At 37.0% G+C, this 26113-nt stretch overlaps 1 protein-coding gene across 1 annotated transcript; it reads right to left on the reverse strand.

Annotated features, from left to right (window-relative positions):
- Positions 1-25665, reverse strand: MBTPS2 (membrane-bound transcription factor peptidase, site 2). The gene is made up of 11 exons (XM_010292015.1): positions 25504-25665; positions 24470-24618; positions 22499-22637; positions 19592-19695; positions 17045-17172; positions 13153-13271; positions 11938-12118; positions 9397-9491; positions 7276-7471; positions 1544-1619; positions 1-223 (listed from the first exon to the last, which is right to left on the reverse strand). Exons 1-11 carry the CDS (start codon positions 25663-25665, stop codon positions 1-3), a joined length of 1572 nt encoding a protein of 523 aa, XP_010290317.1.
- Positions 25666-26113: the final 448 nt, after the last annotated feature.

The raw sequence follows: 26113 nt of genomic DNA on the forward strand, positions 1-26113 counted from the left end.
CTATCGTGCTGTCACCATCCAAAGTCCCAGTGCAACATTAGCAGCCAAAAGTGCACTACCAGCAAGCAAAACTAAAAAGCCAACAAGCTCTCTGTTTTGTTTTTCTACAATCAAGGAGCTCAGAGTAGCTTCCAGGAATGAATTTAATATCCACTGACCATCCAAAGCGAAGCACGGTACAGCGTTGATAACTGCCAGTGCTCCTGACAGTGAGATTAGGTACCTGGTTGACATTAGTTAAGGTTCATGAATAATATCCAAGAGAATGTCAAAGAAAATTTAATACAAAACACATTTTTTATTTCTATTATGCAGAGAGAAACATCTAAGGGTTATTTTTTAGCTGCCATTCTGTTTCACAGAAATTATATGAGTACAATGAGTTTTACACCACAACATACAAGGTCAGAGAATTGCCTTTATAGATTCATTTGTTTTTAAATACTAGGTTCGAATACTTAAACAACCCACACTCTTCACAACTCAGATGAAAGCAGGAGACAGCAAAACCACACTTAATACTGCCCATCTTCCTCCCTTACTTTGTGTGGTTTTGGAGGAAGGTTATAGCTCTGACACCATGCCTGAAGTAAGAAGGTATTCTAGATCTATGACCTAAGTATGAAATAATGATTAGGAATACTTTCCAAAACACTCCCTCGCTGGAGTAAGTAAATGGCTAGAATATGATTGGAAATCTGGCCTCTCTCTCCTACCTACCTGTTAGCCAGAAAAGTTGAGTGGATTTCTGCACGTGCATGTGCATGTGAGAATGAGGCAAGGGTAGATAATTCTTATTATTGGTAAAGGCTTGCTGACTTTAATACCTACCTCCATCCTGTAATGGCTGGACAAGAAGACAGATGACTCAGAATGCAGATGGGTCAGCGTGAACCTTGGTGTGCTGCCAGAAAAGGGGAGATTATGTAGCATCTTTACTCTAGTTTTATGGACTACACTGAACTACGCTGTTTAATTGTTCTACGCATAAACTTTTCAGTTTCTGAGGCTAAGGGTTCTTAAATTAGCCATATTCAGGCCTACTAACCTTTATGTATCTGTACATTATAATCTTATTCATTAATAAGAATGTTTTAACTGAATTATCATCCTGCTTTTTGAATAGCCCGTTTTCTGTTGAAGAAAAAAATAACCACCATAGCCTGCTATTTAGTTCAGTATAATGACTCAAAAATTATAAAACTCTGACATACCAAAGCTAGCTAACATCTTATTTGTCCTGCCATAAATTCAGGCTTACTTTGACTTTCTCGTCAGAGCTATTAAGACTCATTCTCAAGAAAGAGTTTAAAAAACCACTGACCAAAAATATCCTGCTAAGCACAAGAAAGTGAAAGATTTCATTTTGAGCTTGGCACATGGACAATAATCAATGCAGAGATGGGATAAAGATGTCAAAGCTCTACAGAAATGTTTCAGAGCATCCTGTCTAAAATGATATCCAACTGAAATTTTGCTGGGTCACCAAATTCTAAACAGTTCCCTTCTTGCCTTAAAAGAACAAACATACTTCAAAGGATACTTGCAAAATGTCTCTATTACCACAGGCAGATCGATGCTTAGAAAGTTTTGTCGTGGTACAAAACTGCTGAGACTTACTGAAATAAAAATAGAAAGATACACAAAACATGAACAGTCATTCCAGGATTATAACATTATGAATTTTAGATTATAATTTTGCAGAAAAATCAGATCTGAAATGACATTTCTTCAAGGGTGAATAACCAATCTAAATATGGTTTTGCTTGGGTTTTGTTCTTAAAAGAGTGCAGCTGTTAAATCTTTGGTCACTATCATAGTAAAGTCACTCCACAAAATACAATTAGCATGATTTCAGTAAAAGTAGATCTAAGATATACATTTGCAGAGGCAATTGGACATCTGCAGTCATAAAGACCACATTGTTTAATTTAAGTACTTTTCAAAGAAAAACATATAAAAAGAGGTTATAGTTACCAGACTGTTTCAACATATGCAGTCCACATGTATACATTCATACTGTGGGTGCACATGTGTACTTCCTCTGAAGGCCAGAAAATTCTTCTTTTGCAGGACCTGCAGAAGATCCCCCCGACCTAAGGCTGAGCTCATGGTGTATAGGAGCGGGGCAGATAGGGAGCAGAGTTCTGGAGTCACTCTCAGAAAGCAAAGGCTAGGAGATGATGCACTAGTGCATTACACATCTTAACACCAGCTAGCCAGTACATAAGTAGCTTCTTTTTCTGTCTTCCAGTGATACTGTAAGTGACTCCAAGGTGTAACTGAGTGCAACTTAAAAACCTGGGAGGTCGGACTCAGCATTCTGGTGACTGGGAAGCTGCAGTGTCACGTACCACATGACCTTAAAACACTTCTTTAGTATTATAACTTCTTTGAAGGTGTACATGAAGCTTCATCTGACTGCATGTCAAATGTTTATGAGAGAAAACTGAGGTAGCTGAGACCTCCCAGAGTACATTCTGTTAGTACAGGGATGCTCCACCTGGGTTGTCTCATAAAAAGTCTTGATGCAGTCCGTCAAAGTAAACAGCAGTCTCAGTCTGCCAGCCTCAGGGATGGACTGAAAGCTTTAGTTCTCTGACAGCTGGTAGAGAGAGACATCTTTCCCACTAGAAAGCTCCACTCACAGCATAGCAGAGTCTTATCCCCGGAAGGAAGAGGTTTAGGTAAATTAAGGCACAATTAGAAAATCACCTTCAGCTTACTGAGCTTGCACAGTATCAACAACAGTCACTCTGCCCCTAAAGAACAAGTCTGGATGTGAGCCACAATGGCCTGAATTTTCACTACCATCCTGGGAAAAGCCATAAAGAAATACCATCTCCACAGAGATATGTGAAAGCAAGAGTTCATATCCCACTCAGTACCGACATCCCTTGGGAAAGGAACAATTTAACCCACCCTTTGAGAAATTTTAAAACCATAGGCTAAAGGAACACTGGAAACTTCACATCACTACTGCATAACATACCAAAAATGCTGCTAAGTATATCTTAGTTAAGACCGAGATCAGATTTCCTCAGGTTCAATAAACAATTCAAGGACACCAGAACAAAGATGAGGGGAATATAGTTCCAAAGGCACATGAGGCAGAGAACTGGTCCATCAGTCACATAAACACATTTTCTTCTGATGAGTCAGAAGCAATTAGTCCAACCAGCAGGCATACCATGGGATGGAGAGATTTGGATAGCAAGGAGTCCCAAAAAAAGAATGGGCTTGGTGCGGCAACAAGCAGAGAACTTTCCAATACCCAAACTGACACAGCTGTGCCAAGACAGCTTGAAAATTGTGTTCTCTCTTACCTTAGCTTAAGAAAGACCTTTGATTTAGGCAATCTGAGACAAAATAAATAAGTCTGTTGGTCTACTGAGTGAAGAACATAACAGACAGACATCCTGGACACCACCCAGCTCAGAAAGTCAGAAGCATCCAAGTCAAGTGATATCCAAAGCAAACAACTCATCAAGCTGAAGGCTGGTATCAGAACATCTGATCAGACCTCTTGTTCATGAGCCAAAATAGCAAAATGGCTGAGGCAGCCAGCGTATTCATAAAGGTTTCAAAAGACACACACTGCATTACATATACGGTAATTTCAGTTACCATCCTGAACCTGAAGTTGTGCCTACATTGAGAATGGATCAGTAATCTTCTTCCCTTTTTGTTACAACAAACTGTCTGTTGTCCCTGACAGCCACCAGACATGGATCTAAACTCCAAACCTTGCTGCTGAAGCAATCTCCAGAACACAAAAAAACACTTCAGGAAGTTGCTGGACTGAGCTCTAGACACAGTAATATGAGTCACTTAATTTAGTGGCTGTAAGGGATCAAACCTAATAGCAGCGGGCAAATTTGTCCTTCAAGGAATAAGAAAAGAATTACAAAAAATATGTTCTCCAGGCTTCAAAAGACAGTGCTGAGAAGAGGTGAACAGCAATGAGGCTGGGTGAGACAAAACAGTCATTGTTTTCCCACTCTAATTAAACAATTCTTTGACCTGGAATTAACATTTCTTTTGTTGGCTAATGCTAGATGGTGTTGGCAAATATTGAGAAGAATGCACAACAGACACAATTTTAATTAGAAGTGATTTGGAGACTAGGTTGACCAAAGAGCTTTTCAAAACCTCTTTATGGAGGAAAGGACATGTATGCTGTGGAGGAGAGAGACAGTATGGCATGAGATATTTCTGTGTAGTCTCCAGAAGAATTATACATGTAACCCTTTAAATATGAGTTGAAAGCAAAGAAGGATCAGCCTCAGCAATAAGGGGAAACAAGCATAGAAATACTGGGAAACCAGACTCTAACAGATAGACCTTCATCAGGGATTATGGCTGCTGTTGCCCCAAAAAAGGCCACAAAACTAGGAAATGTTTGGTTTTTTTTTTAGAAGACTTGGATAAAACAGAAGTAGGAGACTGCTCCAGTTTGGGGAAACTATCTTCTAGGTAAGTTCCATCTTCTTTTCATGAAGGAAATCTTGCAGTTTTTGATCCCTGACAGATGATGCAGATACAGTAACATTCAGGGATGTGATCTTCCCTCAAGAAGTGTGAATTCCAAACGTGAATGTTAGTCACCAGATTCTTCCCAACCAATAAGAGTCAGAGAAGGAAGCCAAGATTTTGCAACACAAGAAATTACATGAAGGAATAAAAAAAATATACAAAATAAAGAAGAAACACTGCAAAGTTGCATGTAATAATTACAGGGCCCTCCATTTCAACCTTACATATCATCTGTCCAACATAGGGACAGCCTCTAGAGCATAACTGGCCTGCAATAAGAGAAGTCTAACAGTCTTCAGTAATACCACATGAATTAAACCCACAGTATGAATTTATATTGGATTACATTAGATTTTTAAAGAGAATGCTAATTAAAAGAATTAGTCAATATGTCCATCCTAAACAACATGCAATCTTAATCATTCCTTCTGTTTTAGTTTTGGCCAAATCTCCAGCACTGTAAGTTCACATAGAAGTATGATTTTTTATAGTTTTTTTTTAATATACTGGAAACAAGAGTGATATATAGCATCCATATCAACAAAAAATACTTTTTCTAGGGTATTTTACTTTGAGGAAAGAGAAACATTAAGCTGTATAGCCTATTTCTTGCAAATACCTAATATGGATATAAATTTTTTAAAATATTGTATCTGGAAGCTAGCTTCAAATGAAAATATGAAATAATTACCGCTTCTCCATAAATTAGGACTATCATGAGAACAATACAAGCGTAAGTAGAAAATAATACATGCATAATCTTAGAATGTTTTTCAAACATTACTTTAGTGACATTACTCAAGAAAGTAAAGTCATAGTACAAGTACTAGTGCAACTCCCATATCAGGTTGCATGCTAAATGTGCCACTACTCTAAAAAGTAGTTTCCTGCAGGCAAAAATATCACAGTAAAGTATAAGGCATTTCACTAAAATGCATTCCTATTTCAGAAGTCACACAGTGGAGGAAGAAATTATTTTCCTTTCTTAACTGTAAAAAAATGGTTACTGCATTCTGATCAGTCACGTTTGGGGAAAAAGAAAAAAATCAAACCTGTTGATCCCAAGCCAGTATTGTACAGTGCAAAGTTAAGTGTGAAATATTTAGTTGTTTCATTGGAATGCATGGAACTCTACAATGTTACAGTAGACTACCCGCTGCCCAAGGCAGGATCCTTTAATTTTAGTTCTGGTGTTTTTCAAAGAGGAACATAGGTTGCATTTGCAGCAGCATTTGTAAAAAAGTTGAGCTTTTAGCTTTCAAATTAGCAATTCAATGTGCAACTCCCAGGGTAGAATAAATCACTTTTGAATATATTCCTGTAAATACACTGTAAATTGTATTTTCACACAGTAACATCTTAAAGTAGAACTACCTCTTTAGATGGAGTAACATACTTTTCTGAATTCTGAAAGGCTAACAGGTTCGATTGTTTTGCAGAATTACCATTCTGTAGGAAACACTGACTAAAACTCCATTGCTCAAACATATTGGAAATCCAAATAATATCAATTGTTCTAGAGTACCTACAGTCTGTATTGTTAGAGACGAAGAAAAGGAGCTTAAAATAATTATCAAATTCTATTCTTAAAATTTGTTGCTGCATTTGGAGTAGATGTCATCAAATATAGAACTGTGTATTGATATCACACAAGTGAACAATGTTTTTCCTCCTAAATGGCAAGAGGGCAGAAATAACAAGTGAAGAGATCATATTTGGGGCTTAAATGAGTCTATAGTGTAAACAAGTAGAAATAAATAATTTGCTGTGGACTATCAAAATACGACCAGCACAGAAAGATAAAGACTGACAGACTAACTAAAAATATGTTTATGCAAGAATGCTAATGATTTATACTACCAGATTTCATCACTGTTCTAAAGCTCTTTTGTACCTAATTCCAGTGCTTATTCAGAAAAGTCCTCCATTGCTACAGAGGTACTTTAAGTTGTCTGAAGTAAAATGTCCCCGTGTGAGGCATAGCTGTCTGTGAGGAACAGACTTTTTAAAGCCCATATGAAGCTAATTTTCATCGTGCCACTCAAGCTACTAAGTAGGGATGTAGACGAGTTTGTTCATTCTTTCCATACTTGTTCCAAGGGCTGAGTTACTTTTTACTTGCATACTTGGCTCAAGGATCTAAGCTTGCCTAAGGGAGAGCCATCGTCCATTTCAAAGTAAAGAACTAAACTGTTACTTGTTATTTAATAAAGGGCACTCAAATAAATAAATAAATAAATAAATAAATAAATAGGGGGAAAAACTATGTTGTGATTGTACTTGTGGCTCAGTAGTCACAGGAATCTGTCACGGATACTTGGATATCAGGTGTGACTTAAGCAGTCAGGCTAATATGCCAGGCAAGGTGTTAGAGCAAGATGCCCTAGAGGCTTCACAATAGCATTTTTAGAAGTTTATGTGTTAGAAAAATGCAGGTGCCTGGTTCCCATGACTAACCTGAGTGAGATCTGTTATAGAAATAGCGCTCTCATACTTTTCTGAAAAAAACAACTCTCTCATATCACATATGGTTTCTATTACCTTCGTAACTCATTGCAACTGTGCACATTTCATTTTAGGCCTGAGTAGTCCATGTCTCTCCACTGGCTGTAACAAGAAATGGATTCTGCATTAAACAAGTTAACTGACAATCGCTCCAAGACCTTGTTCAAGCAGCCAGGCAAAGTAAACCATATTAGAAATCTTTTTTGTTAAACTGTTTTGATTAACAATACCAACCTGTGTACTGAAGATGCATGGGGTGTCCTACGTACAGCATGTCAATATGGGGTGGATGTTTTACCCTGATTAGCCGTGTTTGGTTCTCTAAAGAAGGAGTCACACAAAAGCTTGGAACAAAGTCCTTCTGGCAGTCCATGTTATTTCGACAAACTTTGCTGGCCTCAATAACTTTTCGTGCTGGCAGACAGGCATACTGCAAAGGGCATTTAAAATGATTATCAAACAATGTTATTTTCCAACAGATCAGAAAAAAAGGTACTATATACTCCTTTTTAAAGCAAAGGAAGTGCCTCATTGATATACTATCAGCCCATGAAGAGCTGAAATCTGATTTTTTGGTGTGATTTTGTCAAATCCTGTAGAACCTGTACCTGGTATATTTTCAACCTGCCATTCCTTTTTTGGTGGAATGTGGAAGAAAGGGTATGCACATGTACCAAAATAAAAGCTAACTATTTTTTAAAAGGTACACATATGCACAACAAAAATCAAGCCATCTAAACCTATGTCAGCGATTCTAATGAAGAGAGCCTGCATCAACATACTAATGATTTACCTCTTTAAGAAGTTTTAGTCTTCATTGGTCTAAAACCTCATTTGGCTGAACAAAACCTTATGTTGAGCCAACAAACCTACTTGCTGTGTGGTAGCTAAGAAACCATTCTCAACTAAGATGAACATGGGACTTAATGCAGTGCTGTGTCCCAAGTCCTACCTATAACACTCTTTCATTCTGCAGTCTGAAAGACCACATCTTTCTTGCTCCCCACAGGCCAAAGAGAGTATAGCAGAAAGGAACAGGAAATTGTTTTTCCCCCTCATGTCTCTCGTAAAAGCTCAGTGATAATTTTCCTATTGTTCTCAAACATCAGCAAGAAAAGTGCTTCATCTGCTGTTTGCTTTAGAAAAAAAAAAGTATTTTCTTGCTTCTTAGCTTGATAGTTACACTCCCCGTAGATGCCTGAGTGTTAAGACACTCTCCATTAACCTCAATACAAGCTGTTTCTATTCTAATGAGGGGGAAAGGGCACACTTTCAAATACTGCTGCATAGCACTGCAAAGAAATTCACAATAAAAGACTATTTAAAGTAAGTTCAAAAACTCACAGCCAATTTAAGGACACTTGAAGGTCACAGGCTTCTGGATGCTTTTATTTTTTCTCTGTTCCTAAATTGCAGCTATAAGCTTAAGAATGTCAAAGCTCAGTGGGGTAGTGATTTATCAAATCTTGCTGAACTCCAGGATTTTCCCAGCCACTGTCATATTTCAAATGAACTGCTGGTCTGTGCTCAATAGAGTGGGAAGTTTACCATCACAGAAACTGTAAACATAGCAGATGTAGTAACACAGACTTATTTCCATTTCTTTAGGCATTTATCACTAGAAGTCAGAACAATAACAAACTGATATGAGCAGAAAAAGTTTACACAGTTGGTACTTGTGCTCTTTTTCTCATAAAGAGAACTGTTAGAAATATTCCATTACTGTCAATATGGATCACATATTTTAACAAACATTTCTGTATTTTGAAGAGAGTAAGTCAAAATCCTACTGAGAAACTTTATTCCATGTTACAAGAAAATCAACATGGTGAAAAAGGAATCGCATAGAGGCCCCAATTTTGAGAAACTGGGCAATCTCTAGGACCTTCTTCTACATGTTTTTAGTTTAACCTAGTGAGCAGCACTGCTGGCTCAGACAAAATAACTGAACAGATAGTCCAGTGTTTTGCTTTGCCTGTAGTGCTCGGTACCTTTAAAGAGTGAAGCACCAAAATAAGCAATTTCACCTTGCTCTCAAAAGTTGTTTCTTCTCACAAGTACTCTCATCCAGGAGTGAAAAATGGGGGAGGTGTCTTTCTGCCTAAAGGAATGAGGGGTATAAGATCTTTTCTGGTTCTTCCAGAGACTCCTTGATTGATCATGGGGAAAATCAAAACTAACACTTTGGGGTTTTTAAGCTGTAAATGGGGAGAATAACATAGACATACACCTGTATTGCAAACTGTAGGTATTCTTAAGCACTTGAGTATGCTGCACAGATGTTGGTAAATATTACAAATTTAATTTAAATAATTTCAGATTTACCAGACAGAATTAGCAGTCCAAGTAACTTACCAGGTGGCTGTCCAAGTTATTGCTATATGAAAAGCAAATGTCTGTGAGGCTGTTGTTACTACAACATTCAACTGTGCCATCGAGTCTTCTATAGACTAAAGAACATAGGCATAGAGCAAATGGTCAGTATTATAGTAACTTCCTGAAAATAAATAAGTCTCTGAATAAAGTAAACCAATCATTCTGTAGCCTTCAGGAATTATAGTAATTCACACAGCCTAGCTGTGGTTCATTCATAACTAAAAATAAGCTTTACCACTTATGTGTGTGAATGTCACCTGATTTCAATCATGTCACATACTGATTTTTTCATCTTAATAAATCTCCTTCAGATACTGGGGATCTACCACTGCAATGTTCTGATCATTATGAGTTACAAAATACTTTTATCTATTGTCCCAAACTTGCAGTAAGGTATAGTATAGAAATTTGTCACCTGCTACTGTATGGATATCACTGGCTGGCTATGGAAATGACCAAGACTCAAAATATCCTCTTTTAAATGTGAAAGTCTTTACAAGATTCAGGTTTTGAAAGCTTTCCAAGCCTTGAAGGCTGCAGCAGTGAATAAACAATGTTTTAAACCATGATTTAACTAGCCTGGTACAGAAGCTTTGTATGGATGTTTAAATGAATTAAACATAACTTACCCCACAACAACAGCTTTAAAAAAAAAAACCACAAAAGAAAGGTCACTGTAAGAATCTGTGTCACAGCAACACTGCAACACCTTCCTTGGGTAGATCAAGCCTGCGATACTGGTTGCTGATTTATCACTGCATAACCTGCAGTCTGCTACCATGGAGCTTTATGCCTGGGGCTTACAGGTGCAAGCACTGTACCATACAATCTTCTTTTCAAGTACCCTGAGGCTAAGCAGCCACATATATTTTTGAATAGTGAATGATCATGAAATTAGTTTCCTTATAAACCACATTGAAAAATTTACTTTTTTTTTAATTTCAAGAAGGTCCTTGGGTCATTGTTTTCTGTCTAGCTTCATACTCAAATAGTTTACTCTCCATTTGTTTTATGGTCAAGTAGATAGGGTCCATTTGCTAGATACATTTTTATTGATACTCTGTATTTATGTCAAGTTGTGAACTGTCAAGATTTTGACAAATGACAGCTGCTAAGGACCAAACAACGTCCATTTAATTTCAGAGGGATATTTCTCACTGCTGGAGGCTTATGGCTCCGAAAATGCAGACAGACTGGTCTGGTTAGAATGCAGCAGTGGGACAATGGGCTGCTAACACAATACAGAAACCATGCTTGGAAGCAATATTGAGTCTCTGGTATTAAGTCTCTAGTATTTCAACCTAAATAGGACTGGTTCAGTTGCAGACTATGCAACTTTATTATCCATGAGACTGAAACTGCATTTCAGAGAACAGAATCTAAGCATATACACCTAAAGCATCTAAGAACTGGTTCTTACTTGCCATCCCTGCTCAGCTGAAAGCATGTGCCAAAGTTGCCTTCCTCTTCAGAGGGTAATCCAAACTGTTAGGTCTCTAAAAGCAGGATCTTACCCATACTCCACTAATTTCCAGTTTAAAGATTACTTTCCTTACATACTAAAAAAAAAATAAAAATTACCTTTTCAGTCTCACAAGAGAACTATAAGGCATCAAAAAACATGGGTAGTTGAGCTGCCTCACCTCCTGTTTACTTCCAGTATGACGGAAAAATGCAGTGACAATTTTAAAGCTCTGAATAGCATCATATAAGTTTTGATCAGCAGCAGCCCTTACCTTTGGAATTCAGTCTCCATGGATGCTTGCATGAAACAAACTCTAGAGAGCTTTAGGGCATGTCACAAGACATTCAGCCAATTCAACTTGACCATTCTTTTTTGTTTTACTTAATTTTTGTTTATTGTTCTAGTTTAGTTCAGTTCACATTTTTTTGTCTCTCAGGGGTAAGCCGTTACAGCAACAAACACTTTTACATATAAATGAAAACAGAAGGAAATAGACTGACTTCTAGAAGTAATATGTGCAATCCAGACAAAACTAAGTTTATGGGCAATGACATTGCAAGGTTGAAGAAGCAAATGAAACATAAAACCCACATAGTGAGACACATCAGAAGAAGTGGCCATAATAAAGCACATCATTGGGTTAAGCCATACAATTTGTAATGTCATGCTGATCAGAGCAGTAAGGTAATGGGTAGAATTTACATCTGCAAAAGATCACTGAGTTGATCCATATAGCTGAACTAAAAATAGAGCAGATAATTGTATTACTGCTAATAACCAAACTATGCAATATCCTGAAGAGGTGTATTTCTTTTTTCAGATCATACAGGATATTAGTACAGGATGACTGCTAGACCAGAGAAATTCTTCTATCTACTTCTTCCTCACTTTCAGGTTTCACAAAAACAAATGGCATATTTGTCACTGCTTAAGACAGGATAGCAGACTCAACTTATGAGAAATCTGTCCCCACCAACAAATCCTAAATCCAAAACAGTCTTTAAGACATGATAAAATTTTAATATAAATAATGAAGAAAGCACCTCAAGTCATACCTCTAGCTGGAAAGCTTAATTGCTGTAGGGTGGCTGCACTTACACAGTAGCCGACCTGTGACTTTTCTGAAATGTCTCCCAGACAGGAATTCCAGTCTTCCACACTATAAACTGGGCAGTCTTGTAGGTTAGTGACAAGGTCTCCCACAAAAAGACCTCTCGGGCCATTGGCAGGAGAATCCTGAGAAGAAACAGTGAAGTCAGTCATGTTATTATAGTTAAAACTAAAAGAATTTGTTTACAATTCTGTCAGCCACAAAATCTTTAGGTTTATACACTATTTCCAGGGAAACAGAAGAACTCGGGCTGCACTAGAACTGATTATTTCAGCTTATGATAAAGCATTACAAAACCAACATCCTCTACAAATAATAACTTATTTAGGGGAAGGGAAAAGGGGAAAGGGGAAAGGGGAAAGGGGAAAGGGAAGAAAAAGAAAAAAGGAAAATGAAAAGGAAAAGAAGAAAAAAAAGAAAAAGAAAAAAGAAAAAAAAGGGCAAGCCTCCAAGTATTCAGGGAACCTCTTCAAATTAATTATTATCATACAAGTTAATATGCTGTTGTTTTCTCTACCATTTTGAGTTCAAGAAGCTTAAATTAAAACCCTAAATCTTTCAACAAAGCAGGGTGTACCTATACTTTAGAGGGTATAAAGCATAATAAATGTCACTCTCCTCCTGAGTTATATCAGTTCACTTTTAGATCCAAGAAAGACTGAATCCTTTCAGCTCATTTCGGCTCTACAACTGTGCTGTATTTGATTAAGTCAGAAAAAAATCAGTCCTCTCCAGAAACTCAGCAGTCTGTCTCTGCTTCCAGCTGACCAAACAAAGCAAGGAAATCAGCTCAAAACAATCTTTAACATTAAAAACAGATAGCAATAACTAGAATAATGCTGTTTCCAGTAGATTTACTTGGTGCCAGTATTGAAAAGAAGTTTAAAAAAACCCCAGAAATAAGCCTGCAAACTCTTCTCAAATGTCTAAACAGTTTTCTAGTACACTGAATAGTCTATAATTATTCATGCCATGTTCCTTCATTTGCTAATACTAAAAAACATAAGACTGAAAAGGAAACTTTAAACAAACAAAAAGTGCAATATATTAGATTCTGCAGAGTGCTACACTGACCAAATTTGATTGTGATAATAAAAGATACAGGTCCCTTTCAGGTAACAAAACATATAATATAAAAACAGTAAAGATCTTCTCCTACCTCTGCAACCTCAGTGACAAGTGCCCCAACGCCCGTGTAATAGAAAGGGAAAAGAATGGCTGGCAGCAGAAACAAAACAATGAAACTTGCAACACCAAGAACAAAATTATGCCACACTCCTAAAAAGAAGGAAAAAAACACAAGTTTCTAAATAAACACTAATAACAAAAAGGTGTTTTTGAAATGCAAGATTCTACAGTTACCTTCTAATCAACTTTCCTGAAATAGTTACTCTAAGAATGGATGAAAAGTTAATTTGTGAACACAAGCATGAAAGAAGAATACATATATTGCTTGACAACTTAAGTTTCTATGATGCCACTTTGTAGGAGAGCTTCAGAAAAGCCTCTGAGCCCCTGAGAATTATACTATCAGAAAAGACAGGGAAGTGGCAAGTCCATTTTTCAGGTGTCATTCTATCATATCAATATTTCATCATGCAACACTACTTTTCTAAGTATGTAGTGGGGCAGAGTATCCAGAAGAAAAACGGGGCTTCTGAATCAATTATTAAGCTACAGTTTCTATCTACAGAGTGGTCACCAAACATAAATATTAAAAAACTAGTGGAATGAAATCTATTACAGGTCACCTTCTAGCACAATGAACTGTTGAATTTAAGAATCTTAATAAATGGGCTTATATGTGAATAAATATGTTTGTCCTAGTCAGCAAGATGTCTGAAATTTAGTTGCAATTCAGTATTTTTCATGGTTATCTCCATTTTATTAATGAAAATAATTACAGGTATATGTGCCAAACAAGTTTAGAAATTTACTTGAAAAAAGGCTTCCTTTACAAGAAAATCTGGACCTAAAACCACACAAAGAAACTAAGTTGCACAATCAGCATTTCCTGACACATTCTTTTGGGCAACATATTTGCAACTGCAATCTTTATAATACGCTGTTCTCCATAGGAAGAAATGAACCGCTATCATAAGACACACTTGGCTTCCTTCAACATCCAGTACTTTACAAAAGTTTTAATTTAATTTGTGTTCTTGGACAAACATTTTGTATGACCAATGCAGGAAAACTTTTCAATGTTGAAGACTCCTTATTTCCTTCTTACAGTGCTTCATCTTTTTAAGAGGGGTTTGATTCAGTTCTATATTTACAGTGCAATTACAGGACAAGAACTTAAGTAAATATATTTAGAAACATATTAAACCTATCTTTCTGGCACTGTATATAACACAGGAATCATATCATATGGCAGACTTAAATTTCCCCTGTCTATCTCTACATGTCACGTGGTCTTTTATGTTTCTAATGCTGCAGAAATGAGAAACAATTTTTAAGTACTTTAACTAAGGCTTTGTTGCCATTTCCACTAGGAGATGCTTCATAAAGTTTTTTCTCTTAGTTTTCTAAGTCTTCTCAATAGTTTTTAATCATATCTCATTGAAAGGCAATCAGATAGATGAAATGTTTCAGCATTCAGTTCTCTTTCTCTCTCACACATTCATATTCGCGTGCACACACAACTGCAATGAAAGCAAAAGTATTAAGTATTTCAACTTTATTGTTTTAACCTTTTTATCTTAAAAAGATTTTTTTTCAGGTTGACATCTTAAAAAATGATAAAAATCTAAGACAGAAACAAAATTCCTTTGTAACAGTGCAGATGCTAGAGAGATTAAACTGGAAAAAAAAAAGAGGTAATGGGACTGCTAGAGGGTGACAAGGAATACTTGCAAACAGCTAGGAAAACATGGGCTTTAATATTATAATCTACATAGTTTGCTGTGTGGAATACAGCAGAAAAGTCTAAAATAGAAGGGCTTCAAATTCATCCCAGGTGATCCATAGAAAAATAAACAGGCTTAAAATGAGAATACCTGTAGGGGCACAACGTCAAGTTAATTTTGCTACAACAGCCTCATCCTTGGATACCTAATTCCTTATGTTTAAAAAGGCACACAATGCTTAAAACACCTTAAAATAATGTTTTTAAAATCTTTAACTCCTTTTTCTGTTAAAGTCAAGGCAAAATGTAATTAAAAAGGATTTCAACAAATAATACAAATATTTGAAGTAATTATAAGAAAGTGCTGCACAGAAGCACTTTTCATCTACTAGGCATGGAATTAATGCTAAAAATATCACAAGTCTTACAAGAACGCTCATTCACTATTCTTGAACTCATGATGCCATCTGCTGTACAACACATATACTCTTTAATCTCCAGTGTATAGGTGGACTACAAAAGGAATATTGGTGTCATTCTCTACTCTAGCACTTTTACTTAGCTGCCATAGAAAAATCTGAAAGCATGTCTCTGTAAACTCAGATCTTCAGAACACTGAGAATATGTTCATTCAACTTCTCTGACAATTAAGAAAACTGACTAATTTACTGAATATCACATTTTATCATTATCAAACATCCTAGTTCTGAAACATACCTATCATTAGCTGTAAAAAAATGCATACATTTGTTATGCCTAACTGATAGCAAGCCATTGATGCTAACCAGTCTTGCAACATGCTTGTTCCTACATTGTATTCCCCTACTTCAGGTTTCCTAAGAAGCCTGAAAAATTACGATAGGCGTTTGCTTGTCATCAAGAACATGCAAGCAATTGTTTTCTATTACAGCTTATAATCTTATTTTTCTAGATGACTTCTCAGGAATGTATGTAAGCAACTCATTTTGAAAATTGGTATATCTTCTTTTTCACTTCTGTTCACAGTAGCTGGAAAGGGAAATTGATTAATTTGAGAATACGGTCTTCATAAAAGTTAGCCTATTGCAGTGAATCATTTTGGTTCATTAGGGATTTGGAATATAGGTATATTTCTTTACCTAACATTTATCATCATTCACCTGATTTATGAAAGCTTGAAAATATGCTTTGCTAAAGGCTCCTGTATGAGCAGCCTAAAATGTTTTAGTTACAATATTCAAGAAACAATGTTAGTATCCAAACAGTACAACAGGCTGGCTACTATCCCACTGTCCCCTGCAATAGAAAATCACCAGTATCAAGAAGCAAACCAAGATGCTAACTTTTCTATCATTATTTCAAAAGTTTGGGAATGACCTTTGTCTCTAGAAATCAATAACACAGTCTCAGTCTAACTTTCCACAGCAACAGGGCTCTATTTCCCAGTAGCCAGAGACTTCAAAAAACATCAAATCAAAAATATTTGGAGGTTATTTGGAGCCATAAGCTGTGATTCTCTTTGGATATTTGTCTTTCAGTCTTTATTTCCTCCTGATGGCAATATCAAAACACAGTGACCTGTATAATAGCATAACTCACATGTCACTGAAAATCATTCACAATACTATTGAAAAATCACATAATAGATTGCTCCTATGGCAGAAAATGGTAGTGGAATTGCCCAAGGGTGTTCACCTGTGACAGCAAGTCATGTTCTCATTCCACCAGTCTTCTGGCTGAGTATTTTCCAGCTTCTGTGCTCCAAGGTTTTGCTACTTAGGCCACACAATATGCAACAACAACAACAAAGACAAAGGAACTTCTGCAGCTGAGCTGGTATAAGAGCTTTTTCTAATGAGAGAGGAAGGTCAGAAACCACATTTTTTCCCCAACCACACAACTGGAATTTCTTATGCACAACTATTCTGAATCAGATCTAGGATATAATAACATTTTTCATGACAGGAAACTGGTACTCATTTCAGCTCCTAGAAACTGATGTCTGTCCTCCAGAAAACAGCACAATATGGACAGTAATGATCAAATGATTTCCTGAAATCACAATTTAGGTTCAGAACAGAAGGATCACCTTTACGTAAAGAGAAGCTTTTGTACTTCTTAATTTTAAATCTTCAATCCTCCATCAAGGATTCACAAATGATGCCTGTAGAATAAGTAACTGTGCTAAGCAAAGATTTAATAAAAAAGCACAAACTATTACCTGCACAAAATATCCTTAATTGCTGGATCGGAGATATCAGTTGCAAGTGGGTTGTGAAGAGGTCAACAAATGCTCCAGGATAGACAATGAAGATAAAAATTCCAAATCCATTAAACCGTACTTGTTCTCTTAAAAAGAAGAAAAGAAAAATGAAGTTGTGTTACTGCAAAGAAACAAATGAAAAACTGAGAGATTCTACATAGCACATATATTTTTGACAATGAGAATAACTAAAATTATAAAACTATCTTATTTTTCATAATACAAATAATTAAACTAAATGATGTTTTCTGCAGTGTTGCCACTTTTAAGCACCACACATTTGTGAGCCCGCTAAAAAATAAAGGAAAAGTTCAACTTCTTTTCTGTCCCCTGGTAACAGTAACACACAAAATACTTTTTAAAAAAACAACCTACTTTCAAGTTAACATATATATTTTAACATTAGGGGGATTTTTTCTTTTGAGTAAAAAAATGCAGTTTCAAACTAATCTACGAAAAATTATCTGGTAGAAGGAATTACTTTCCTTTTAAAGAAATATTTATGGATTTCTGGAATTTATCATTCCTCTGTTTCTCCTAAATTATAATTAGAGTAAATTGTAAACTAACAAAAATGAGGGAAATGTCATCTGAAAAAATGAAAACAAGTCAAGAGGTTAAAAGGACAAATGCTATTTAATTATATTAGTAGCTGACACCGTCATACAGATAATAAATACATTTTTCAGCAGTTTTGCAATTGCTTTTAAATGGCACTTTTTGTAATAACTACATAAAGGTTTTATGAAACTAGAAATTTCATAAGGGACTTACAGAGGCATGACAATCATGTTCCAAGACAACTACATTCCAATTATTATTGCAAAACAATCATATACCAAGACAAACCAGGCATGGATCAGCTAATCCCATATCTTTACTGAGACAGTACACTGGGCATAGCATTTTATTTATTCACATTTATTTATTTATTCTGCATATACAATGAAAGAATTATACAAAATTAATCACCAGGAATACATTAATTCCCTGGAGTTAACTCCTCAGACCTACTTGTCCTACCAATTAGTAATAGGCAGTCTAATGCCTATACGTAATTTCATCACTTGGGTAGAAGGTACACAGGGAAAAAGAAAAAGGCTTTTTTGGCACAAGCCTTAACTAAGCTAAGGCTCAAATATTTTAAGCTCTTGTAGTTCACAGCCAATACTACCTTGGACTGAGGTTGACAAAATTGTATTAGATGTCAGGAAGTCAAAGTAATTTGCCAGAATAATAAAATTTGCCCACAGCATGACTATTTAGTAAAGCCTAAACCCTGAGACCGTAACAACACTATAGACCCAACCTGTGCTGGGAGTGGGGGTGGCACGGGGTGGAAGTCAAGGAGAAAATAGCAGCAGGGCAGGAACAATATACATTGGACAAACAAATTTTTCCCCTGGAAATATTCCCCTTTTTTTGACAAACACATAAACCAAACTTGAATATTCAGAGCCTTTGCTCCAGATCTTAAATGAAGACATCACACCACTAAGGTATAAGAATTATTCATTCTGGTGAAAAAAAAGAGCTCTGTAGTTACTCCTGGCTTCTCTACAGTTAGCCAGCAGCATGTGAAGGGACTGTAAGAGAAAGGAAATTTTTGTGCTTCTTCCTGTGGTGGGATGAGCAAGAGCAAAAGCTTCATCCTCCACAGAAAAATCCCTGTGAATATTAGGGCAAAAAAGCTAAAAGACAAACAGAGCATATGAAACACAGAGGGTCCCAAACCACACCCTTACTTGAGAACCTTTGGGGTTATAAAAAAGTTAGTAATGGGTCAAGATGCAGTCACGACTCCCTACACTCAAGAAAATCAGAGAAACAATTTGGGGCTTCATGCTCATGGGACAGATAATGATGATGTCCAGGTGAAATGTGGAGGGCACCTGAGTATCAGTCCCAGTAACCACCACTTAACCCTCCTAAGCTAAAGTGTTATTTAATAGTGATGACTAAACATGTCAAAAAAATCTTTTGTGAAGTAATCATCATAGTTAAGTGACACTAAAATATCATCTTTGGTCAAAATTAACACATCACTGAGACTGATAGGGGCAAATCACATTTGACTGAGTTACTGCTTCAGCTTGTTCGTATACTACTTCACAAGCTATGTTTGAACAAATCAATTTAAAATCTATTTTAAAGTACCATTGTGCAATAGCGCATGGGTCCTCTTCAAGTGCCACAGCTGCAGAAATGCAATTACTGTGTGAAAAATAGGACCACTTAAAAGAAGCATTATTTTAAACCTGATGCAGCGTGGTGTATTTGCAAAGCAGAAGTCCTTTCTCAGGAGCTGTAGAATAGACACTGTAGTAAAACCACAGTATTAATTGTACACCCTTACAAACTTAAAATCGAAGGAAGCTATTAAATACAGAATAAACAGACTCTCTAGATAAACCGAAGAAGTGCTAACAACATTAACTTGTAAGTAAATGCTCTGGAGTGTTGGGCTTTGTAGGCACATGGTAAGAGAAAAGCAATTAGGCTTACCGAATAGCTGCCACCCCGTGGCCGACTTCATGTATCACACCACTGATGAGGATTGCAGAGAAGAAATAGGTCAGCTGGCTGACAGGCAAATTTACACCAGGCACCTGTTGATGTGGGCATGACAACAAAATAAAACACACAAGGAAACCAAGAGGTACAAAGACAAATCACTCTGCCCTTAAACTTGCTGCTCTCACTCAGCTTCTTCAGACCTGCAACAGAGCAGGGGCTGTTCTCATGCAGCACTATTGGTTTGTAACTCTTCTCTTAGTTTATTCAACATATTTTAACATATCTTAAATATATATTCTTTTGTTGAAGGTTGAAAAGCTCTCCAGGTGCAGAAGCCTTCTCCCTGCTCTACTATTCCCCGCAGCCCTGACTGAATGTACTCTATATTAAGCTCAAGAATTTTATAAAACTGTACGTAGACTTCCACACAAATGAGACAGGCTTGGCAACTGTGAGCATTAGCTTACAGTTTCCTGCAGCCAGTCATGTAGCTATGGAGAAGATACAGCCTTCAAAAAAAATTTTAAAAAACTCTATGGCACTGAAAATACTAAGAGCCCTAGAAGTTAAAAAAATGAGCCTACAACTGGAACTGTAAGTCTCCCTTCCCTTTCCCTATCCAAATCACAAGACTATCCCAAATTTACAAGGTCAAAAAAAGGGTAAACTTTGTCTGTTGTTCAAGTTTTGGCAGTCTACATATAGCAATTTAACCTTTAAAAAAAAAGCACTTGAAATCTTGAAATAAGTATACTATTTTAATTTGTGTAAGAAATAAGAGGCAGGCCCTTCACATTCCTCCTGTTCCTGAGGATTCCCACCACTCCCCAAGTCCTTCATTGCATTAGTCATTCAACTCCTTCCAGATGGGCTCCAAAGCAGTTACGAGTCAGAGAATGAGGAACCATCTCCTCTTTCCTCCTTCTTGGTTCCCGTCCCCGCACAGTGGCCGTGCTGCACTGGGATGGTAAGGCCACTTCTTTCGCTTGCTGTGGGACAGTTCTCCTGTCTGCTCCACAGCTCTCCCCCCTCGAGGTAGGGCGCACTCCAATACAGTCACTAACAGCTGATGTGAACACAACTTTAATTGCAATCCAGTGGCAGAAGAGAGATGCCATGGGCAAAAATTCCTGGCCTGTCTATAGGACTCTCTAAAAACTACCTTTGTGGGACACAAAAGGTCACAGATCCAACTGAACAGATCCCATTTTTGATCCCACCTTCATTCAGTCCTGCACGTTCCTCAATTATATGCATTCACCTACCCATGCAGCAGAACTCTACAATAGGTTGGTGAGACAATCTACCTAAACGAAATCCTTCAAAAGACTGTTTTCATTAAACTGAATCATTTCAGAAATTCTGTCCAGAGTATGATCATGACCAAGGTATTTATCTTAACTGGCACAACTATCGAACCTCACTGTATGAAGACAGCTGCTCTTCATTCATTAAGCATCCATTGCTTGCATTACAGCATCAGCTGGTGGCACTAATGCATCAGTTAACTGGCATTGCCAGTGGCCCTTTGCTCTGGGCACATGGGAGGACAGATGACAATAGCAAGAGTTGCCATCTTAATACCATCATGACTATAGCGTGTTAGAACACAGCACTGGATGCTTTCAGACTTCACGTCAAAGAAGCTAGTTTAAGATTCATCTAAAAGGGAAGCTAACTCTCATGAAGGGTTCTGAAATCAATAGCAGTATTTTGTTAATAAGCATTGTCATCTTATATTTTATGGTTGTCTGGAAATGCCTTTAGTAAAAGAAGATCCTTTGCTAGTAATTTATCTGCCTCTTTCCCACCTTTGTCAACAGGCAACCAACACAAGAGGGGGCAGCTAAAGAAAAACAGCCCGGTTACATACAGATAAGTATTTTAAATAAAGTACAGGACTGAAAGAAAGAAGAAGGGTACAAAAATCTTATTCAGTAAAACATAAGCAGAACTGTATCTCCCTCTTTGCATAGCCACAGGCTAGAGGCTAAACAATTTCATGCCACAGGCTAAAGTTGAGTTAAAAAAGAAAGTTGTTGTTTTTTTTTTTAAAACTAACTGACTCTCCTCCAGGCAGTCAAATACAAGTAACTAATTTAAAGGAGAAGGTCCTCCTGACTTGTTCTTCACCTCTTTGCAACAGCACATGGGTCACTTTTTTGTGTCAACTTATGCTAGTGCATTCCCTTCAAAAAGAATACTGAAACTCTTTAAAGGCACAATTATACAACTGTGACCATTCAGAAATGAAAGAATGAGGTAGGAAAGAAAACCACAAGTGAACTTAGGAGAAGTAACCTTATCTCCATACATGACATTACATTAGGCCTACACATTACATCTTTCTCAGCACCAGTCTGTCCTTGGTTTGAATGCAGTGATATTGCTAGTATGCAGTCACTGAGGAATCAATTCCACACGGAAATTGTGAACATTATCCTAGAGTTCCACATTATCACGCATTACCCTAGATTTCTGCTTTCATAGTTCCAATTCACACCAGATTAATTCCAAAGCTTGAATTATCAAAAATTATGCCATTTCCTCACTAAGATCTGCAAACTTTAAGGCCACCAGTGCCTCTACATTGCACAGCTCAGAGGCAGCAAATTCTTAGCTCTGTTTTGTATTCTTAGTACTATGATAATTTAAGGCTTTACAAAATTGCTAGCCAATATAAACTCTTCCACATGTTTGCCTTCATTTGTCTTCCTCTCTTTTATTACCTCGACTCCCCACTGAGCCCTAACAAACCAGCAAATTTTGTGTACATGAACATCAGGAGTTAGGTTATTCTTGCATGAGAGGATTAAAGCATCACATACCCCATTAAGAAGCTGGTTAAGATCAGTTCACAACTCTCAAATAAAGACCTGAGGAGAGAACGCTTACCACAACTTGTAGCATATGATCATTCTGGGCTTTCGGTGCCTCTGTGAGCATCTGTGTCAGTGTTTGCATTAGTGTCTTCCCAAGAAGAATAACAGAGCCAAACATGGCAACTATACCAAACACCATTCCTATGCTGAACCTACAAAGAGAAGTAAATAGTTTAGAAATGCATAGCCGCATGAAGATAGGGTATATTCTCTGGATATATAACTGCTGTAGCGCAGTTTAGCACACCAAACTCACAGGGCAAAACTTACCTGATGCTACTACCATTCATGTATCAACAATCCAGCACAAAAATATTAGCTAAAGGAAACTAATAACAATACCAATAACATTGACTAATAACATATAATATTTTTGTTGTTTAATAAATGTTTTACCTCCAAACCACATCCTGATTAATTTTCAAATATTTTTATATTGTTCTTACACATTCTGAATTTTATTCAGTTACCAAATACATGTAACTTGCCGTTAGCTATGAATATAAAAACACAACTAACAATGTTTAATCTACCATGTTGCACCACACCATCAGATATTTAGAGACCCAGATCAAATGCCGGGGTAGCACACATATTTATTTATATAACCTTTTTCAAGAGATTTCACATCTTCCTCACAAATATGAAAACGTGCTAAAGAACAATAAATGACACACAATGTCTTTTAAAGACGAACAACTAAAAGGTACAGCTGCAAGACCAGGTTAAAATCAAAAACAAGTTGTTCTTCTCACCAATTCATTCTTAATTAATCAGTGTTGCAAATCAACTTACGTCAGTCCATCTAGTGGTGAAGTTTTATTCAGCATTATTATTATTTTACAGTGTCCAGTAGTTGAAGGATGTGATAAAGTTTATTTTCTAGCTAAAACACTTCAATTCACTACCAGTCCTTCTTCCTCTCACAATAGCATAACTGTTCTCTTACCATCTTTAATGAAGCTCACTGGGAATTAGTAGATTTATTTCAAGCAACATCAACTTGTAATGTTAATTAAAGAGACTGGTGGAAACATTATGCTATAATAAATCATACACATTTAAAATAGGTGACTGATATAGAACTATTTCAAATTGAAATAGTAAAATCATTATATACAAGAGAAGCCAATATGAAGCAGACCTCTCTTTATAGAAAAATCATAGAAACACAGAATAGTTTGGGGTGGAAGGGACCTTTAAAGGCCATCTAGTCCAACCCCCCTGCAATAAGCAGGGACGTCTTCAACTACATTACTATCTCACTGAGGGTAGCAATACAGTACGTGAGAAGAAATTCAAACCTTACTAATTTTAGATTTTCAGAATAGATATAAAGTAATGCTAGGAAGGCAACTGAGGAATAATCAATAATCTTCTAAACCAGTCCAGGAGCACCCATACTAACCATCCTGCTTATTTACCCATGCCCAGCAGTCTGTGCAACCTGAGCAGGGAAAGGTGCCAGCAGATAAAAGACAGAAGGTGAGCAATGTGCTTCTGAGCACGCATAGTTGCTGAATGTCTGGGCAACAATTGACAACAGGGACGTAACTGCCTTTGAATACTTTGTAAACTCTACTGATCTAGCTCAGTCACCGTACAGTGACAGACAGATCTAGGATACAAGAAGCTGCTTCTCGTAGAAGCGTACAGAAGACCTACTTCTGTATGCAGTATTACATGTAATAGCGGTACTCTTAAGAACTATGTATAGTTTAAACCATAGGTAAAAGTAGTTTACAGACTTCTACAGATTTCTAGTTTTACAACATCTCAATATGCAACCTATATTACAGGTATGTATTTTTTAGCAGAGGAGAAAGACTTATACTGGCACAGTACAATTTATTGCAACCACGCTAGTCTGGTGTTATTGTTACCCTAGTGAAATAACCATGTCTATCTGTTGCACTTTTAAGGTTGAAAGGCTTAATTTGTTGACTCTGTATTTGACAGAAGAAAAAAAATACTGCATTTATACCATAAATACAGAAATCTGGGTTTCCATCTTCCCCAGTTGTAGAACTGGCGGTTGAAGAGAGCTGTTTGCCATCGCATGTGAAAAGGAGAGATGCTCAAGCCGTACGTCAGCAGCCAGTCTTCGTAAGATGCCTTCAGAGAGTTGGATGACTGCAAAGCAATGGAAAATTAGCTTAACCAAAAACTTCTAGGACGATTGTGTGTTACGTGCCCAAGCAGTAAATGTGATCTCTTTATATAAACACAGATGCATAAGTCCAGGTAAATGGCCTGCATGTTATTTACATTTTGACATATAGGTAGGTGTGACATGTAAAATGAACAACTTATGCCACTGTTTTGATATAAATCACAACAGTTGTAGGATTGTGAGAGAGATCGGGTATCCAGTGTTACTTGACAAACAAGATCGTGTATCATCTTTCTTATTGTTAAATCACTTTCAGTAGTTTTTTACTCTCTAGTTAAAAGGCTAAAGACTGAACTGTTTATGGTATTTTTTCAATGTGCCATTATATTCCAGCGAACATTTTTAAAACTGCAATAATGAAAAATACTTCTTTTGGCTTCAGCTGGAAAAACCTGTTTCTGATATTGGTGAGATATGGATCAGTACTGTGGATACCCTTTAATACGGATAAAAAATGAGGTCTACTTTTCAAACACAAAAACTATGCCTAAAGAGACTCTGAAATATTTCATCATACTAACAAAAAGCCAGAAGGAATTTATATTTATCAACTTGTATTGCAACAGCTATTTCACTATGATAACTTCCCAGCATTTCAAGATGCTGCCAGAGCACCTTCCTAGTAGTTCCAAAGATGTCTCTTTATGAGAAATGTGACCTATAAACTGATTGATACTTAACTGCAGTATTATCTGATATTATAGACTGATAGATACAGTTTTGCAATTGCTACTTTATATTATATGGTGCTTATATTCTCAATAGGCTTTACTCAGCCTGCTTCATGGAAGCTAGTATCAGAAACACAACTGAAGGAACGCTTTCCTTGGAGGTGAAAGACTAACTCGGAGCTCAGGAGAAGCACACCAGAGCTTTAAGCCTTCTGACTTCGGGCAGTTCCCAAGGCAGGAGTCTCTCTGACATAATCCAGACAAGTCTTTGGAGCTGTCTGACCTGGAGCATTGTTCCCGAGTTTCCCTGTGAGCAGCAGCACCTACTGAGGACATCGGGAATGCGTCGTTCAGAACAGGCTCCCTTCTCACCCCCTCAGGAGGAACTTCACAAGTTTCTGGCTGCTGTCTGTGGCTATTTAAACAAATTCAGAACTTGCCAAGTTCCTTGGATTCATCCTGTCCTGACGTGGTGGTGGTGGGGATGAGGAACAATATTCATGCCTTTTCTCATTTTGTTGAATTAAGTAAAATATGAACAGTAAAAATTCATTTCAAGTCAAAATTTTCCTAGGACATGAGACCCATTTACTCAGTTCATTGTTCATTTATCACCTAATACACCTTCATCCTTTCTGCCTATATATTTCTGTGTCATTTCCTCCTTCTTCACCCTACTGATTTCAGTCACATTTTTGCTCAGTCAGCTGAGGGCACCTGCAGATATTTTCATTGTAATGTATTCCCTAATCAACACTAGTCATTGCCTATGACACCACTAAGT

The sequence above is a fragment of the Phaethon lepturus genome, unplaced genomic scaffold, assembly GCF_000687285.1.
Source record: "Phaethon lepturus isolate BGI_N335 unplaced genomic scaffold, ASM68728v1 scaffold49357, whole genome shotgun sequence".
NCBI classification, from domain to species: Eukaryota; Metazoa; Chordata; class Aves; order Phaethontiformes; family Phaethontidae; genus Phaethon; species Phaethon lepturus.